Source organism: Cebus imitator, unplaced genomic scaffold, assembly GCF_001604975.1.
Source record: "Cebus imitator isolate Cc_AM_T3 unplaced genomic scaffold, Cebus_imitator-1.0 Scaffold56, whole genome shotgun sequence".
In the NCBI taxonomy this organism is placed as follows: domain Eukaryota; kingdom Metazoa; phylum Chordata; class Mammalia; order Primates; family Cebidae; genus Cebus; species Cebus imitator.
The window spans coordinates 137,460-156,580 of record NW_016107371.1 but is presented as its reverse complement, the minus strand read 5'-3'; the positions used below and the strand labels follow the sequence as shown (position 1 = coordinate 156,580).

The window sequence follows — 19,121 nt, the reverse complement described above, 5'->3', positions numbered from 1 at the left end:
CACTGTATTATGTAGGAAAGACAGTGAAATGGAAGAGTGAGGCTGAGGGCTCAATCATTTCATTTCTACTACCGAGAAACTAAATTATATAGAGAGCTTGAGGCTGAACTGAGGCTCTTTGGTCAGCTCAAAAAAGATATGCTGGAAGCATCAATGGGGAGTTTATATAAGGGTAAAATGAAGAGTTTCAAGCCCTCTCATTGCTAACACCATACACTTCCCATGACTGTTGCAAGTGGTTTTGCAGGTCATCCAGCACTAGTCTTTTCTTAGCCCGAACACGTTTAAAGAGGGAAAGGGCAGAGATCACACTGTGAATGTTTCTGAACTTCCTTGTCAACTGGGCGGAGGCCCTACCGGTTCAGGCACCTGCAATTTCCGCCCTTCTCCTTCCCCCTCTTCCGGGCTCCGTCCCCGCTCATCACCCGGCCTGTGGCCCACTACCACCGCCAGCTGGGGCCCTGGGAACCACGACGTCCCTCAAACCTTGCTTTTAGAAGACAAAAAGGTAATGATCGTCGTGTGTTAAATCACTGCAGTGTGAGGTCTTCACGTGAAAGCTTTATTTGGGTAGGAAAACCTAGCCTATGAGAAACGGGCCCGTGCGGTCACGCCTGACTGCCTGTCTCCCGGTCAGGTCTGCCAGGACCAGCTCCAGCCCCCCGCCAGAGAAGGCTGTCCTTTCCCCTCCGAACTCTGGCTAAACCGGCCGCGCCTCCTTCCAGGCCTGACCTCCCGCCAGCTCCGCCCGGCCCGGCCCACCTCGCCCCCGTCTCGGTGCCCACCCATTGTCCCCTCGCGCTGTCACCAAGCGCAGATCCCGAGCTCCCGATTGGAACACCTCCCCATCACTCAGCCACACTCCTGGGGCTGGATGCCTCACTCCGGTTTCCGAGCCATAAAAGGTCTAGGGCCGCTTCCCCCGAGCCAGCAGGTAAAGCTGCGGCGGCAGAAGGCAAGCCGCGAGCGGCCGCGCCCCCTGGTCGACTCCGCCAGGGAAGGAGAGCGCACCACACACAACCCTCCCTTGCCTTGCGACCGCGCCCTGCCCTCGCCCCAGGGCCCCCACCCTGCAAGTCCTGATCACAATGCCGGAGCCGCCGACCCACCCTCGTCATCCTGCCCCGAGACGGCCCTGGGACAGTGACCACCACGAAGCACGGAGGGCGGGGCGGGCCGGGCCTCGGGGAGGGGGGGGTGGGGGATGTGAAAGGTCCCGGATGTTGCTGAACGGTAGCCCCTTCCAGAGTGACTGGCGCAAGCGCAGACCGGCTGAGCGAAAGCTAAGGTGGGGGTAGGGGTAGGGAGACAGCTGCCTTCCCGCAGGCCTAGAGGTAGAGTGGGCCGGTGAAGGCTGCAGGCAAGAGGGCGTCGGGGACCTAAGGGGAAGGCGAGGAGTGGGGGGATTTGCGTTGGGGAGGAAAAGAAAAAAAGCAGCTTCCCGCCTAGGTGCACTCCAGACAAGCATAGAGGAGCTGGGAGCCGAGCCGGGTGGGGGAGTCGGGGTAGCGGGCGAGGACGCACGCTCCTCCGCTCGCCCTCCAGCGCGGGCGGGCAGGACGCGCGCCGGGGAGCGGCGGTTGCGCGGGGCCCCGATCGCTGTGGGCACTAATCAACGGTTGCCATAGCAGCGTTTGACGTCATCGTGCGTGTGGTGCCCCTGCTGCCGGGGCTGGTGATTGGAGGAAACCCCGTGTCTGCGGAGCCGCTGTAGCCTGTGAGCAGCGAGATCCAGGGACAGAGTCTCAGCCTCGCCGCTGCTGCCGCCGCCGCCCAGAGACTGCTGAGCCCCTGTCCGTCCGCCGCCACCACCCACTCCGGACACAGGTGAGGAACCCGGCCGCCGCCGCTCCCCGCTCCTCCTGTCTCAGGCCAGCCTTCCGAACGCGTGGGAGCCGTCCTCACCCTGTCCCCTCAAACCCGCTCGCCCCACTGTGGCGGCGCCGGGCTGAGGCGGAGTCTCTTCAGCAGACACGGGCGGCGGCTCCTTTTCCGCTGGGCTCGGGCGGGCGGCTAGCGGCCGCCTCCCTCTCCTTGTTTCCGTATCGACGCCCCGGCCCCGATCGGTGCTGGCTCCCCCGTTCCGCTCCCGGGGGTGGGGAGGGCGCCCACACGTGAGATCCCCAGGGATCCCCCGTCGCCTGCTCCCGAAGGTGGACGAGGGATGGCCGGGGCGCCGCCGGCCGCGATTCGTCCCCACCCTTGTTTCTGCGGGCTCCTACCCCCTCCCTCGCTGCCCTTCTCGCTTCCGCCCGAGATAATGACTCGGCGACGGCGGCGGCGGGCATCGCAGTGGCGCAGGTGAGGCCGCCTCCTCTCCTCTTCCTCTGCTGCCCTTTCCTTCCCCTCCCCCGCTTTCCCTCCCCCTCGCGCAGCCTCCGCGCTGGGCGCTGCGGTGGCGGGACCCGGCCCTCCCCCACCCCGGGAGGCGGCAGCGCGGCGGGGAGGGGCGGGGGGCCTCGGGGACACAGGCGGGAGGGAAGGGCCTGGCCGAGAGCTGATCGGAGCCCAGGGCCGGCCCGGCGGCGCCCGCCAGTAGAACCGGGCGAGGCCACGAGCCGGCGGAAGGGGAGCCCACCGCGGGGTGAGGTTTTGGGGTGGGGCTCGCCTGGGACCTAGAGCTGAATTTCCTGGGCTCCGCGGTGGGGGAGAGGGCTTGAATTTTCTTGGTGGGGGTGGGGGATGGGGCTGACTTTCTTTCCTCCTTATGAACCGTCAGGGAAGGCGCGGACTGGCGCTGTGAGCCCAGGATGCGGTAGAGAGCGGGGTGGGGATCCCGCGATTTGCTCTCGTGCTGGAGCAACTAGAACTGGAGGGTCCCTCCGCCGCTTTGGGGACGCACATCCTGCTTTGGGGGCGGGTAAGCATGAGCAAAGCTGCCGCTGGTGGCCCGCTCGGCTGGGTGTGGCTCTCGTCCCCTCCCCCACCTGCAGCTGTCGGGCCCTTAGAGACGGTGTACGCAGGCACTGGCGCTAATCGGTGGCGGGGAAAGCGCTGGGTGGGAGAGCGGGGTGTGTCCGCGACGGGGCTGGTAGTGGTTCCGCTTCTGCGGGCGTCTCTGTAGTCTCTGCCCCGGGGTCGGGCGGCTTCGCTCCCCCCACGGCTTGAGCGGGGGCGGGGGCGCGGGCTGCTCCTCCCCCTGGCTCCGGCTGGGGGGGGGGAATTAACACTCAGCAGTAGGTTGGGCTCCCTGACATAGATCCGCCATGACAAAGGAGGAGAGTCGGGGACTTGAGCGGAGGCTCGGGCTTGGGCGGAGCCTGGAGGGGGGTGGTTGCGGATACGCGGACCGGAGGATTTGCTCTTTAAAGTCCGGGTCTGTCCGCTTTCTTTTCACCCTAACCGACGTCTCAAGTCAGGTAAGGGTTAAATGGGTGCGGTGAGTCCGCCCGCAGTGTAGAGGCGAGGCCTTGGAGCAATCGTTACTGTGTGAGAAACCTTATCCACTTCCTCTTGTACCCAAGTGGTGGGGGAGAGAATCCTTTGTACTGGTTTTAAATCATTTTTCGTTAGAAGCAGAATTAACCAGAGAGCGTTTCTCAGTTCTTAAGCGAAAAATTAATAATATAGAGATCTGAGGAAAACCATGTCGTCATAAAGGTTAAATAGTTTATGTGTGAGCCAATACCTTGCATCCAGATTAGCTAGTTACTTGCTTAAAATGTGAGGACATGTTCTCTCATTTGGTTAAAAAAGTATTGTGGGATTTCCCTGGGAAGGTAAAAGATAATTAATATTGGGGAGTCAGCTCCCAAGGTGGGTGGGTGATAATAGCTCTTCTGTTCACCTTCTAATTTAAAAGATACACTTCATGTGTATATTTTCCTCTAAAGTCGTTTTCTGTGGTCTCACCGTGTGGATTAGTATCTTTGTGCTGTTTAACAACTTCGAAAAGGATGTCTTTCCAGAAAAATGTAGCTGAGGTAAATTGAAAAGGTCTAGGAAACTATAAGTGCGAGGGAAAAAGAATTAGGGGGTAGTCACGGTAAAGGACAGCTTGAGTGATAACATCCAATTATTGTGACGTTGACGGCTGGAAGCAAAATGCGGCACTTACACATTGCAACTGGAGCCATGACATTGGAAACACTTGTAAATTAAGTACTTCCAATGTGATGTATTTTAGTACTCACAGTAGGAGTTGAAGGGCCATGACTCGTGGGTATTTTTAAAGCATGTGGACATACAACACGATAAAGAGTTGAAGCATTAGGGTTAGTTAGATGTTGGTCCTTTGTGGTGGCTTTACACTAAAAATATCTGAGAACAAGCAGTTTGGCTATTCCTCCCCCAAATTGTTATGCTATGATCGGCTGGCAAATGTTGCAGAGATCTAGTAGATTTGGAGTGAGGGTAAAACTAAAATTTAATCACTCCTTGTTATGAAAGTAAAAACATGAATTACATTAAACTGACATGAATTATGATTCTGGAAGTATGATAGGAATCCAGATGTTCTGTAAGCAGTGCGTTTACAAAAGGAAGAAAAGCTGCTTAATTTTGTATCACTTAGTGGTATTGGAATTGAGTTGAGATTTTGGTCAAGTAAGATTAGGGCGGTAAATTTTAAGGCAGCTTTTTGAAGTGCTTTTGACCTTATGTGAGATGTGGATCTTCTGAATTGAAATGAGATAATGAAATTTTAGTTTTGCTACACTGATGTTGTTAATGGCTGTAAGTTTACCTCTGATGCTGAGTATGCTAAAATTTTTTTCCCTTTTCTGACTATCCTTTTGTGATGCTGCATTTTAATCATGTGAACAATCTTCCACAGGCAATTGTGTTTCAGGTTTTAATAAGGCTTACTTACCACAGGTATAATTTTGACTCTCTTTATTTTGATGGGAAAAATTTTAAATACTCCTTTTTTCCCCCCTGCAGAACATTCAGTCATGGATAAAAATGAGCTGGTTCAGAAGGCCAAACTGGCCGAGCAGGCTGAGCGATATGATGACATGGCAGCCTGCATGAAGTCTGTAACTGAGCAAGGAGCTGAATTATCCAATGAGGAGAGGAATCTTCTCTCAGTTGCTTATAAAAATGTTGTAGGAGCCCGTAGGTCATCTTGGAGGGTCGTCTCAAGTATTGAACAAAAGACGGAAGGTGCTGAGAAAAAACAGCAGATGGCTCGAGAATACAGAGAGAAAATTGAGACGGAGCTAAGAGATATCTGCAATGATGTACTGGTGAGAATTACCCATTCAGTCTGGCTTCATTATACTGTAGGGGTCCTATGAGTATCAGTTACATTACTCTCAACTTTTTCTTTGATTTTTCTTTTCCTTCTAACATTGTGTGTTGCAAATTTAGAAGTCTTCATGGTGTCATGACTAAAAAGATATTAATACAATTATAGATATGTTTATGTAGAATAATTGCAACAATGATTATGAAACAGTTGTTTTGTTAAAAATAATAGACTTTAGTATTCTATTTTATATTAATTGAAAAGATAAACTAATAGTATTACTGTTTTTCTTATGGTTAGAATATTTGTAGTAGCTCTGTAGCTGATTATCTTAAATGTACATCTATGGATAAAGGGATTTTGCATATTTTATGTAAGAGAGATGTAATAGGATACTCATTGTAGAAATAGTTCTCTTTGGATTAGCCGCTATAATGTTAATGTAATGAGTCAGCCATGCAGAAAACTGGCCTCACAACTATGAAGCCTCTTCCTGCATTGAATTGTTGAAAGTAAATTTTGAATACTCAACAACCATGATGAAAGGTTATGGATAACTCAAAGCTTGACTTTCCAGTTTCAATCAAGTATTTTAAGTATTCAGTACTTAACTGTGTTGAAGCACTGTACTTAAAAGAATTAAACTAAATTTTGGTTAATTTTAATCTGTCATACAAAAGCAAGGCTTTTTGATCAAGAATAGTTTAAATTTGAGGATAAACTATTAGAAAATCCAACCAAGCTGGCAGTTTTTGGAATAATGTTTAAAGTGGTTTTACTAAGTGGTTACCCTTACCAGTATGGCAGGGCTCTGATACACAAAGAGGGACAGCATTTCAATTTTTCTGGACAGGTTACTGAATCTGGGACTCAGTATGGAAATCCAGGTGTGTTACTTACTATATGAACCTTGTTTATGGAAGAATTACTATAATGAGTAATAGGATAATACCTGATGTGGTTGTGGGTTTGAGGTTTTTGTTAAAGTTGTGATGATACTATCATTTCTTTACACTTGTATCTACTAATGGAATAGCATTAGTTCCTAAACTGTATTTTTCTCAAATGGTATTTACTTCACACTGTCTTTTTAAAGAATAGTGATTTTTTTTTTTTAAGTGCTTATTTGAGTTCCCAGTCACAAACTCATGAGACATCTGTCTTGGGGGTATCTTTTTGTTTTTTGCTTATTGAAACCTTTACAATGATAGCTATTTATATCTAAGTTGAAAAACAGAATATCATGCTTTTATTGAGGCCAGGTAACAAATGCCTTTCTTGTGATTTTGCTAAGGTAATAAGAATATTTAAAATTTGAAAATATGATTTTTTTCTATAATAAAAAATGTATTGGGTTTTTTCCTGCTGTCCTTACTAACTAGTATCTGTGTACGTATAACTAAGTTTTTGTTCAGCCTGGTGTGTCTTCCCCAATTACACCTGATCAAAAAGTTTTTATTTTGGCTTCAAAGGATGTGTTACAAGTTAAAATTTCTCTTTAAACAAAAGTCAATTTTAGGAAAAAAAGGAATGTAAGTAACATTGACTTTTTACTAACATGCTTATTTGCAATACCAGGTAGGTATGTGCATGCTTTCCATATGCAAAGTATAAAAGTTCCTGTCATTGTCTTTTCCTAGGAAAAGACTTACAGCAGGTTTTTTTGTTTTTGTTTTTGTTTTTGTTTTTTGAGACAGTTTTGCACTTGTCGCCCAGACTGGAGCGCAATGGCATGATCTTGGCTCACTGCAACCTCTGCCTCCCAGGTTCCAGTTCAAACAATTCTCCTGCCTCAGCCTCCTGAGTAGCTGGGATTACAGACACATGCAACCACGCCCAGCTAATTTTTTGTATTTTTAGTAGACACAGGTTTCACTATGTCAGCCAGGCTGGTCTGGAACTCCTGACCTCAGGTGATCCACCCACCTTGGCCTCCCAAAGTGCTGGGATTACAGGCGTGAGCTATCGCACTTGGCCCAACTTGTAGCAGTTTTAACTATGCTTCCCTTTGGTTTCCTTATCAAGAAAATTTTTTTGCATAGAACCAGTAGGTGAGAATGACAAGATAATCTCTTAATATTAATAGCTTCTTTTTGTTAGGGTTATTAAGGAGGTTGATTCTTGTTCCTACTCAGGTTGTTACCCTCCAGAATAGCACTGGCTTCTCTAAAAGGTTAAATGGCATTTACGCTTTGAAAGTTTGGATGAATGAGAGTTTAATTCCTTTATTACACAAATGGCTTCAAAGAGAATTCTAAGCAAGCATTTGCTTCCTGCCGTAGTCTTTTGTTAAGAATATTAGTGATCTTTGCATACTCATAACGTGTAGTAGATGCTCAAATATTTGTTAAGCATAAAGGCTTCTTTTGAGAAAAAGGATAGAATTAGGTCAGCAGCACTGCAAAATTTCCCTGGCTTTTTCTTTTTTCTGCTTGGGAAAATTTGATATTTACAGATAGTAGGCTTCTTTTTCCTACCATCTTTTTCAAAGAGGTCACGTTGACTCTGGCAACATCTTGCATAAAATTCCTTTTCCCCTTTCTAGTGAAGTGGAAGAATAAAATGTAGCAGAACTGGTGTTTCTATTGGAAAAAGTTTTCAAACCATTGTACTTAATGATTAGTAAAAATGTTTTAATTATATTTTTAAGATCTTACATGATAAAAAATTGATATAATTTTTTATATATCAAAGCTCAAAAGTCTGGAGTAATAAAAAATTGATATAATTTTTTATTACTCCAGCCTTTTCTGAGCTTTGATATATATTTTTTTTAATTTGAGAAAAATAAGCAGGTTATTTCTTTGCAGGATTAACAGTATTGGCTGGTGGCATTAGTGATAACCAGCTTTTTTATATCGAGTACCTATTTTATAATAGCTACGAAAATACACTCTTTCTTCTACAAAAAGCAACTAATGTCCAAAGTTCTGAATTTTTTTTGAAGAGCTTCTGAGTTTTTCTGAAGAGCTGTGGTGTAACCCATTCTGGTTACCTGTATTTATTAATTGTTTAATAAGCAAAGAGCTGGGACCATGTTGCTTTTTACGAGAGTTAGTAGAGTATTACCATGGGAAGTGGTCACTGGCATGTTCTTCACATTGTGGACTTTTCATTATGTAAACGAACTTGGGGTTCTTCTCTTCCATGTGTTAATTTGAAACTGCAATGTGAACTAATGCAATCTGCCTTTCCTGCCAGATGCTTAGACAAAAGCTCTCTTGGTAGTTGGGGAGGGACTCAACACTGGTACCTCTTTAAACCTGAAAGATGGCAGCCAAAAATTGAGTAGTTTTTAACTTACACATGATGAAGTGAACACCAAGGAAATAAAGTCTCGGAGGCCTATTTCAAACTCAAAAGAAGTATGTCGAGGTGAATAATAGAGCTCAAGATTTTGAGTCAAACTAGTTTTACCATTTAATAGATGCATGGCCTGAGGAAATCACTTAGTCCCTTTGAGAAAACTGAGCTCAATTAAATAGGAATAATACTCATCCCACAGGGTTGTAGGGAGTGAGAGTCAGGTAAAGCACCTCGACTACCTTCTGTGTCCTGTTTATCTCAGCTTTTCTGTTCTGTTTAAAAGTGTGAGCCTGCCTGTAATAGCAGTGCAGGGGTCTCATTAAATCATAGTCCATGAATGGGATTTAGAAGATTGGTTTCTTCCGACTGCCCCAGAACCCACAGGAGCAGGCAGCTGGGGGTGGGGAGTCAGCCCTGGAATAGGGGCTGTGGCAGTTTGGGGGGACCCGGCTGTGTTGGCTGTGGGGGTGACGGCTGCGTTGGCTGTGGGGGTGACGAGTGAGTCTCAGCCTGGGCGGAAATGGAGCTCCAGGAAACTACTAAAGTTCCTGGGGAAGCAAAGTAGAATTTCATAAGAACAAAATGGATGGAGAGGAGAAAACCTATCTATGGTGGCTGTGAAGGCACTGATGCCGTATGTTAAATTGATATCATCTGATGGCCATGAATTTATTGTAAAAGGAGAACATGCATTAACATCAGGCATGATAAAAGCCATGTTGAGTGGCCCAGGTCAGTTTGCTGAGAATGAAACCAGAGGTCAGTTTCAGAGAGATACCTTCACATGTGCTATCAAAAGTATGCATGTGTTTTATGTACAAGGTTCACTACACTAACAGCTCCACCGAGATTCCCGAATTCCCAGTTGCACCTGAAATTGGACTTGAACTGCTGATGGCTGCAAACATTTCCTAGATTGTTATATAAAATAAATTATAATAAACTGTTAAAGAAAAAAAAAGATTAAGAAGCCTTTAAAATTGTGTATTTTTCTGGGCGGAAGGTCCATGTCAACCCTCAGATTTTCAAAATTTTATTTTAAAATTTAAAATCTGCTATCTGCGAAGAATGACTTTATTGGATGTCTAGGAGAGGAAGCAGTGTAAAATTGTGTGTCTAATATAACAGTTGGCAACTGCAGTTGAGTAACCTTAATAGTGATTCTGTTAATTTGAGTTCTGTTTTATTGCCGCTCTACATTTTTATTTGCTCAGGGCAATTTTAAGGTGTGGTTATGGGGCATTGATTGTATCTCCAGCCCACAGAACTGCTATTAAATAAGAAAGCAAGCAGCTTTTGGGTCTCTCTTAGTTTGAATATATTATTACATGCCTTGGGCTTTAAAAACTGCTATGTAGATTAGTTTTTAAGATGAAAATCACTAGGCAGCTCATTGGAATAGGGCTTCTCCAAAGAATTCTATAGTGTTATATCTATTGTTACTATTTTATTAAGATATACTGTATATTTAAATCTCTTCGTGGTTTTGGTATGTTTCAAAGTATAAAGAATTCATGTTGTGGTCTCAGGAAGGAAAAAATTGGACAGTGTCTTTGGTAATAAAGTTCAGTATTTTTTTTAATGTGAAGTGCCACACCCAGTGACATATTTTGTACAAATATAAAAAGTCTGAGGTATATGAAGTGGAAATCCTGAAAATAAAGGCAGGGAAATGGCCAGGTAGAGGCATTTGCTGTTTGATAGGAAGGGAAACTAGGTCTGCCTTTATAATACTGAATTAAATGTCATTGGATTATTTGGATTAATTTCACAAATCTTTGATTCCAAAGTAAGTTATTCTTGGCATATTTATATTGAAGTGTGTGTGTGAGAGAGAATTTTTAAGCAAAAATGATGGATGTCCTGATATAAAGTAAGTTTTAAAACTTAGCATATTGTTTATTGAAATTCTAATCATCCTCTTAGAATTTTTTTTGGTAGAATTCCTGGGTTCCCTATTGTGATTTCATCCTAGTTTCCATAGCTTTTGCTTTACTCTGACAGTTTTACATTGAGAATAAACACTACTCAAGGTTTTAGGGGACTTAGAACTGCTGTCAGTTCCAGTATACTCAAAGCCAGAGTTCCTCTTCCTTTTGAAACTGACTGTCCTTTATAACTATCCAATTTTAGCATTTTTCTAGACTTAATCACATGACATTTGTTCTGCTCAGCTTTGACTTTATTTTCAGATTACAAGCTGTTGATATTTCCCAGATCATTGGTTCCCAATCTTTTACATTAATGCTGAATCGTATAGTTCCCAGGATTACAGTCAGAAAAGTGCATGTTGCCAAATAAGAAAATGATACTATAAGGATAACTTGATGTACTTTTAATGGACAAAAGCTAAATAATAAACATCTTTTTACTGCTACTCGTGGTCATTCACTTGGACTATGTTGCATATATTTCTTATTCTAATCTTTCTAAAACGCTGATTTTATTCCATCTATTTGCTTGATCCTTGCCAAAATTCCCTGCAAGAGGCTTTTAGCTTTAGTTTGGTCTTCTCACTGTCCTTGATAAATACTATTGCTAATTACCATCTTTATGGCCTGAGGGTTTCTGCTTCATTTCTCTGAGTTAGAACCTATTTTAATCTTGATTATCTGTCTTCCAACATCAGAGGATTGGCTCTATTCTTTCATTCTCCTTGAAAATGTTTATTTGTAAAGTACACTGAAGGAATATATGCTTAGATATATTTAGATGGCACAAATTTAAATTTTGGTGTGGGAAGAATGGTGTGCTTGGCCACCATATCAGCAGTTCTATCTTTTTTATTATGTGTATTTCTATGTAACAGGTAATTTCCTTGTTCCCTATTAATTTCCTTGTTCACTAATTCCTGTAATTATGAAAAACTTGTATCGGTAAAAGTTACTGTGCGTTAGCAGTTGTCATTGATTTAGTTTTGTGTTTTCTGGTAAGGTATAATGAGATGGAAGTAGTAGGGTAGCGTAGAATAGAGGTTTACATATTGGCAGATTTCACTAATTTTTTTTCTATTGCCATTCTTTTTATTTTACACTAATGTGGATTTTTAGACACCAAAGCAACGTGGATGTATATAGCTGACTTGATATCAGTCAGATCATTTTGTTAACACCTGCCCTTTTATTTATGTTGGATAGGTTATTTAAAAAGTTTCATCATGTAAGCTCTTGTGGATTTCTATTGACAGAATTTGTTGTGAGCCTTCCTTTCTCCCACAAATAAAAAATGTGCTTACAGTGGTAATAGGTAAAAGAATATAAGGATAGTTTCAGCCAAGTATTAATCCATAGAGTTAAACAGACCAATATAAAGATTTCCTTAATGGGTTGGCCTGTATGCATGTGTTGAACTTTAAAATCTAAGAAAGATTATTGCATTAAGTTTGCAGGGAGTCCCCAGTTTTTGTTGTATTCGTATTTTATTTGGGTTATCTAATAAAATAACCCAAATTTTGAGTTGGGAAGTTAGAAACATTTTTTGTTTTTTGTCGTCATTGTTTTTTTGTTTTCTTCTGAGACAGGAGTCTCTCCCTGTCGTCCAGTGGCAAGATCTCACCTCACTGCAACCTCCATGTCCCAGGTTTAATTGATTCTCCCTCCCCAACCTCCCAAGTAGCTGGGACTACAGGGGCCACCACCATGCCCGGCTAACTTTTCTATTTTTAGTGGAGATGGGGTTTCGCCATGTTGGGCAGGCTGGTCTTGAACTCCTGACCTCAGGTGATCTGCCTACCTCGGCCTCCCAAAGTGCTGGGTTTATAGGCATGAGCCACCATGCCTGGCCCCGAAACGTTTTTTTAGTGGCACTTAATTTCTAACTTGCAAACAATTTTTGAGATCTAGAGGTTTTAAAAATTAGTGTTATTACCAAGAAACCCAGTGGTGACAGAATGTTTCTCATCTAAGTGGTTAATTACAACTGCTTTTCTCAGAAAGACCTATTGTTGATTCAAGACTGAACATTCAGCTCATAATTTTTTTGCTCCTTAAAACGTAATAAACATTGCCCAGAGTTTAGAATGACATACTTGGACCACATTCAACCAAGAGACACTTGATGAAAATATTATGCAAAATACCTATTTAAAATGTGATTCTGTGGAATTGACAGTTGAGGGTAGTATTATAGGCAAGCTGTAGTCCTGGCCTAGAACAAGCAAGTTCTCAGTTCAACAATTTGATAAGTCCTTTAGCACTATTTGGAAGATGTTTGGAAATAAGACATAGCAAGTAATCTGCTTTTTGTAAGAGTAATGACTTTCTTGCTGGTTTCCCTTTGATTGTTGCCATCTAATGGAGGACTATCATCAGGCTCTTTTTCTTTAATTGGAGCAGAGATAAAACTTTAAGCATATTCCTGTGTAACATTTCTAAAAGTAAAGGATGCTAAAGTGTGTACTGCCTACTTTGAGGTGATATAACTTAGCACGGGCCATGCAGACTTTATGAATTTTGGATTCACTGTGTGATTTGGGACAAGTTTTACTGAATTTCTCTGTGACTGTTTCCACATCTTCAAAATGGGAGTGATACTATCTACCTCTAGGATGTTTTGGGGAAATTGTTTAGTTAATACACCCCGTGGTGGTCTTAAATAACAAATACACTGCTTACCTTTTGTACGTCTGTGACATCACTTTGTCGTGGTTTGATTTATAAAGTTTGGATTAAATTTAAGAGAACTTTAAAAAGCTGAAAATTTTTTTATTTAATATTTGATGACTTGCTATTTTATAAGTCCTGTGCATTACAAAAATAAATGTAAAAGCCCCTGCTATTCAGTCTGGAGAGGGAAATAGACGTGTACATATAATAAAGAGGGAACAGTACTGCAAATTCATTGAACATGGAAAAGCTGGTCTTTAGCCTTTTTTAAAAAGGGGTTGATAAATATAGTCCCCTGATGGAGTTTATCCATAATACATAGAGTGCACATACATATAAGCTAAAAAGTCCTATGAAAAATGAGGCGTTTTAAACACCACCACCAACAAAAAGCATTGTGATGGAAATACTGGTAAATTGGGCCTTGGTTTGTGGGAAACTTTAGCCCAGGCCAGGATCCTAGGGGAGGGGAGAAGAGGAAAGCCCTCAGTGAGAGTGTCAATGGTTTTTAAGTTTACACTTAAAACTGCTCATTAGGGGGATGGGGAGATTGGGAAGGGATAACATGGGGAGAGATGCCAGATATAGGTGACCGGTGGTGGGGGGCGGGTGGAGGCAGCAAACCACCTTGCCATCTATGTACCTATGCAACAATCCTGCATGATCTGCACATGTACCCTAGAAGTACAATTAAAAAAAAAAAAACTGCTCATTAAGTTATTTTTGACACTTGTTAATATTTCACTTTTGATCTTTAGGAGTAACATTTCAAATTTGTTTTCAGATGTTCTTAAAACTGATTTCCTTCTAGGATTATTTTGCTAGCATTCATGATCTGGAGGGAGACACTTCTCTGAAACTGATTTAATGTAGCAGTTTTTATTCCTGCTTCTTGCTAGCCCTTTCACCCGATTGATTTTTCAAAAAACAGAACATTTTAGAACAGCCTGGGGATTTCTATCAGCAATTGTTTAGTGCAGACATCCTTTGGGTTAAAAACCAGGGAGTAGCTACTCTTTTAACAGGAATTATATCTAATAATAAAACCTTAGGCTGGCTTTAACAGTTCTTAAACATCAGGGATAATATACTTTCTTTGTCAAATTTCTTTTTGATTTAAAAAATACAGATTTGCCATCTATTATTAATGGAAAAATGCATTCAGTTAAGTGATGGGGCACAAACAACTCTATTCCTTTTAATATATGACCTTATTCATAGAACATCTGTTCATAGCTTAAAATGTTACTCTCTTAGGCCACATTGCATAGAAAGATAAGAATTGAAAGTCAAAATGTCTACAAATACTTGATAAATTAGTTCTTGACACCACCTGATTATTAGCATTTTTGGTGTAGCACTTTTCTGATTGGTTGATTGAAAGCAAGTGAGGAAGTTGCAAATCAGAGAAGAATGGAAGCCACTCTGGCCACAAGAGGGAGTAAAAGACTAATTTTCAGATCTATGGGCCCCTAATGTGTGACAGATTAATGACTTGCATGCTTTCTTTTTAAAATTTTAAGAGGCCTAGGAATTATAAAAGGCCCAGTGTTTGTACAGAATAACAATTACAGGAAAATTATCTCGGCATAAGAGAATTGTACAAGACTAGAAATTTGAACTACATTATGCTGGAGAGTTGGAATTAAATTTCCTATTGATGACATTTGTGGGATATTTTTGTGAGCTTTTAAATTGAATAACACAAGCTGGGAGTTTTATAATTTATAGAAATGTGTTTAAGTACACAAAAATTTCATAGAGTCATTGAATTTTAGGGTTCAAGGGACATCTAGTCTAGCCTTTTTATTTTAACAGATCAAGAGACTACACCTCAGAGGTTCAGCTGTTTACATGAGGTCAGACAGTAAGCATTAGTTATCTTAATGTAGTATCACCTTATTGTAGATTGAAACATGACATTTACTCTGCTATAAAAATACTTGGTTTGTGGGGGTGGGGCATGAGGAGTCATCATAATAACAATTTCATTAAAAACAGTGGTTTTTGTTTTAGACTATGTTTTAGAGTCCTGTACTTTATGAGAATCACTTTCGAGGGCTCTTGTGCCTCAATTACTTGCTACTTCAACCTTTTAACTTCTGGTGTTGTGTATGCTTTGTATGAAAGCAGGCATATCTGTGTCCCAATCTCTCTGTTTGTTGTAGTGAATGAGAACCATGGCAGTACAATCTAAAACAGAGGAATGGGTTATAGAGGTTTGATCTTTCTCCCACTCACATATTTGGTGAGATCACGTCAAAGTTAGCCCAACTGTGTTCACAAATTTCAATTCATAAATGTCTCATTGGAGGTTGATTATTTTGCTTTAATATTCTGGGGGTATTTGCGAATGACATTTAATGTCTAATTATCTTTGCGCAAATTAAATGTAATATTATGACCAGTTGGTGAAATACTCTCAAGACAAGATGAAAACTTTCTCTCTACTGCTCAATATTTGTTTACAAATGTATCATTGTTTTTGTACCATTTCTCTCCTAAATAAAAAAGTAATACCAGCCATATAAGGAAATTTGAAAAAAAAAAGTGTAAAAAGGGTATGAGAAAGGGTATCTTTCAGAAATAAAGACAATTAAAAAGGGACTCTTTAAAATTTATGAACTTTTCATTTTGAAATAATTTCAGATTTAGAAGTTGGAAAATAGTATGAAGAGTTTTTCATATATTTTGTCCAAATGTTAATGTTATAACCACAGTATAATTATTAAAATCAAGAAGTTGATAAAAATAAATGATAAACTATTATATAACCTATAAATCTTAATTAAATTTAACAGATTGTTTTACTGTAATATCCTATTTCTGCTCCAGAATCCATCCAGAATCACAGTTTTCGTTTTGCTTACATGCCTCCTTACTCTCCTTTAACCTGGATCAGGATTTTTAGTCTTTGCCTTTAATGATTTTGGCACTTTATCTTTTTTCCCTTTTTTTCATGTTTTAAAAGAGGGACATTGTTTTATTATTATCTGCAGGTGGGGCCTGCATGAGGTGGTTGGTGTGCTGGGCTCAGGGGATAATGTGTGGGCTGTGGAGATGATGACAGAAAGGCTGGAAGGAAATGGGGTGGATTTGAAGGCCAGGCCTAAGGGGTCCTCAGGTCCACTTCTGGGAAGGGACAGCCTTGAGGAAGGAGTCGTGGCAAGCCGTAGCTAGGCCACCAGTCACATTAAGAAATTCTGAGAAATCTAGCTGCCCGTCACTGTTGGTGTCCAGTTTCTTCATCATGCGGTCAAGGACATCGGGGTCCTCCTGGTTCCTTGTGAAGGCAGCCAGTTCTGTATTCATGAAGCTTAGGAACTCCGTCTTGGAGAGAGTGTAGTTATAACCATCCTTTCCAGCATACTTCTGGAAAACGGCAATCAGGGACTCGATGCACCGCTCAGTCTCTGTAGGGCTGTAGATTTTTGCCATGTTGGAGCTAAGCAAGGCGCGCAGGAGGCTGTGGCTGGGAGCAGCGTGTGGGTCTCGATTTTGGTACTTTTTCAAGAGTACTGGCTGGTTACTTTGTAGAATGTCTCTTAGCTTCGATTTGTCTGGGTGTGTGTGTGTGTGTGTGTGTGTGTGTGTGTGTGTGTGTGTTTAAGATGGAGTGTAGTGGCATGATCCTGGCTCACTTTGCAACCTCCGACTCCCAGGTTGCGATTCTCCTTCCTCAGTGTCCTGAGTAGCTGGGATTACAGGTGCCTGCCACCATGCCTGGCTAATTTTTGTATTTTTAGTAGAGACGGGGTTTCACCATGTTGGCCAGGCTGATCTCAAACTCCTGACCTCAAATGGTCTGCCTGCCTTGGCCTCCCAAGGCGTGAGCGACTGCACCTGGCCTGTCTGGTGATTCTTAATGATTAGATTGTGAGTTTTTGGTGAGAATTCCTGGAAGTGATATGGTGTCACCCTCAGTGTATTATATTAGGAGGCTCATGGTGTTGTCCTGTTACTTAACCAAGTATATTTAGATGGTGCATTATGTTGAATTTAAACAGCTGTTAGGACTTCTGAACACACCCCATGGTGCAAAGTACCCATCGATTTTTTTTTTTTTAAGATATATGCCCCATAATTATGATTACTTTGTCAGAGGTTACAAATGAAATTACTTTGCCAAAGTGCTTTTTAAATAAGCTATGTCCATTCATACTGAATAGGTTGCTTCTTCAAAGGGGAAAAATGATCCCAGCTCTGTAATTTGTAATTTTCCTTTCAAATTTATTTTCATTTGTTTACCTTCTTGTTCTAGTTGGCAAGTTTGAGTGTACAGTGGCAGGGTGGCCATTCTTCAAGGCTGAGGTAAACGTGCAAATACTTAATGATTGAGTTCTTGCTCATAATTTTGGGGTTTGGTCTAAGGACCTTTAGTCTATAAGTCCTCTGATTCCCTTTTAAGAAAAAAACCAATCTTGAATTTAAAGAAATATAAAGGGATAGTTAGTGGTGGGGTGGGAAATTGATTACATTAGAGGAGATTTCCTGGCATTGGAAGGGAGGTTTTTAATGCTATAGTGAAACACAAGAAGATTGGGGTGAAAAGGAAACTGGTCATAATTTTGTATTCGAAATGCCTGTCAAGTCTCTGAGTTTGCAGAATTAGTACCATAATCTAGGATTCTTGACTTCTAAACAAAGTTTACTCTGCCTTAGAACCTCACACTCTTCCAGCTCTCTCCACAGGGTATTTCTTAGGTTCCTCTGTGTTCATTACATAGAAACCTGGAGCTTATCCATATTTGGAGGTACTTAGCCTGCCCCTTTGCTACTGTTTCTAAATATATATATGTTTAGTTCAGCACTCGCTTGTTATACTAAATGAGCAATTTCTTAGGTTTTTAGAGAAGTAGAACATTGTTTTGTCTCTTACAGCAGAATATTCATTACGGAACATAGTGTCAACCTCAATTTCTGTCAGGTTTTTTGGTAAGGTGATACACTTTTGATAATGAAGACTTTCTGAAAAATAGTTTTGCTTGTTTGTTTTTTTGAGTTGGAGTCTCACACTGTCACAGGCTGTAGTGCAGTGGTACGATACCGACTCACTGCAATTTCTGCCTCCTGGGTTAAAGCAATTCACCTGCCTCAGCATCCCAAGTAGCCGGGACCACGGGTGTGCACCACCACACCCAGCTAATTTTTTTTTTTTTTGTATTTTTAGTAGAGACAGGGTTTCACCATGTTGGCTAGGATGGTCTCAATCTCCTGACCTCGTGATCCGCCCACCTCGGCCTCCCAAAGTGCTGGGATTACAGGCGTGAGCCACTGTGCCCGGCCCTGAAAAATAGTTTTTAGGATTTGAGCTAGTAAAATGTCCTCCAAGACCATTTTAAAATTTGTTTTATTTAAATGAAGCTATTAAAGTTACACATTATTCAGTGGGGAATTTAATATTTTTGAGTGCTTAAAATGTGTAGAACATGCCTTTAATAGAGCCTGTATAAGTAGGTTAAGAATATATATGTGTGAAAAGTTAAAGGTGCAAAACCATAATTGTTTATTTTACTTATCTATTTTGAGATGGAGGCTCACTCGCTGGAGTGCAGTGGTGCAATCTTGGCTCACTGCAACCTCTGCCTCCTGGGTTCATTCAGGTAGTTTTTTTGCCTCAGCTTCCTGAATAGCTGGACTTAGCTGTGTACTGCCATGCCCGACTGATTTTTGTATTTTTTTTTCCTAGTAGAGATGGGGTATCACCACGTTGGCCAGGCTAGTAATCTTTATTTTTAATTGTACTTGCTCTGAATAAGAATGTAGGTGTTACAGAGCATAGCATGTAGAGGGAAAAAATAAAGCTGCTGGGACCTCATCCTGCCTTCTCAGAGGCAATCTCTGTTAAGTCTTTTGTGTATCCCGGGAATTTATGTGCAAAGCAAACAATTATATCCTCAAAGAATAAGGATCATATACTCAGTTTTATAAATTGGACTCACATACATACTTTGACAATCTTACGCTTCATGTTGGCAGGTGCCACCTCACTCTTTTTTTTTTTTTTTTTTTTTTTTTTTTTT

At 41.9% G+C, this 19,121-nt stretch overlaps 2 protein-coding genes and 1 pseudogene across 6 annotated transcripts in view; 2 read left to right on the top strand and 1 right to left on the bottom strand.

Annotated features, from left to right (window-relative positions):
- Positions 1-456: 456 nt before the first annotated feature.
- YWHAZ (tyrosine 3-monooxygenase/tryptophan 5-monooxygenase activation protein zeta) overlaps positions 457-19,121 on the top strand; it is a 33,160-nt gene continuing 14,495 nt past the window's right edge. Inside the window, exons 1-3 of one of the 5 annotated variants that reach the window (XM_017528886.1) lie at positions 457-508; positions 1,632-1,827; positions 4,882-5,186. In XM_017528886.1, the coding sequence (XP_017384375.1) occupies positions 4,893-5,186 (294 nt within the window). In that variant the 5' untranslated portion in view covers positions 457-508; positions 1,632-1,827; positions 4,882-4,892. Of the gene's footprint in view, positions 509-540; positions 935-1,628; positions 1,828-2,016; positions 2,302-2,508; positions 3,360-4,881; positions 5,187-19,121 lie in introns of those variants that run through there. The other 4 variants (XM_017528887.2, XM_037738643.1, XM_017528889.2 and 1 more) reach the window with 4 other exon arrangements.
- On the top strand, positions 7,032-9,426 carry LOC108304620 (annotated as a pseudogene).
- Positions 16,050-16,651, bottom strand: LOC108304637 (protein S100-A11-like). Its single transcript, XM_037738644.1, has one exon. The coding sequence runs from the start codon at positions 16,534-16,536 to the stop codon at positions 16,219-16,221; it is 318 nt and encodes a 105-aa protein (XP_037594572.1). The 5' UTR covers positions 16,537-16,651; the 3' UTR covers positions 16,050-16,218.

Excerpts from the sequence above, each read along its gene's own strand:
- LOC108304637 (XM_037738644.1), bottom strand. The coding sequence starts at position 16,536 with ATGGCAAAAATCTACAGCCCTACAGAGACTGAGCGGTGCATCGAGTCC.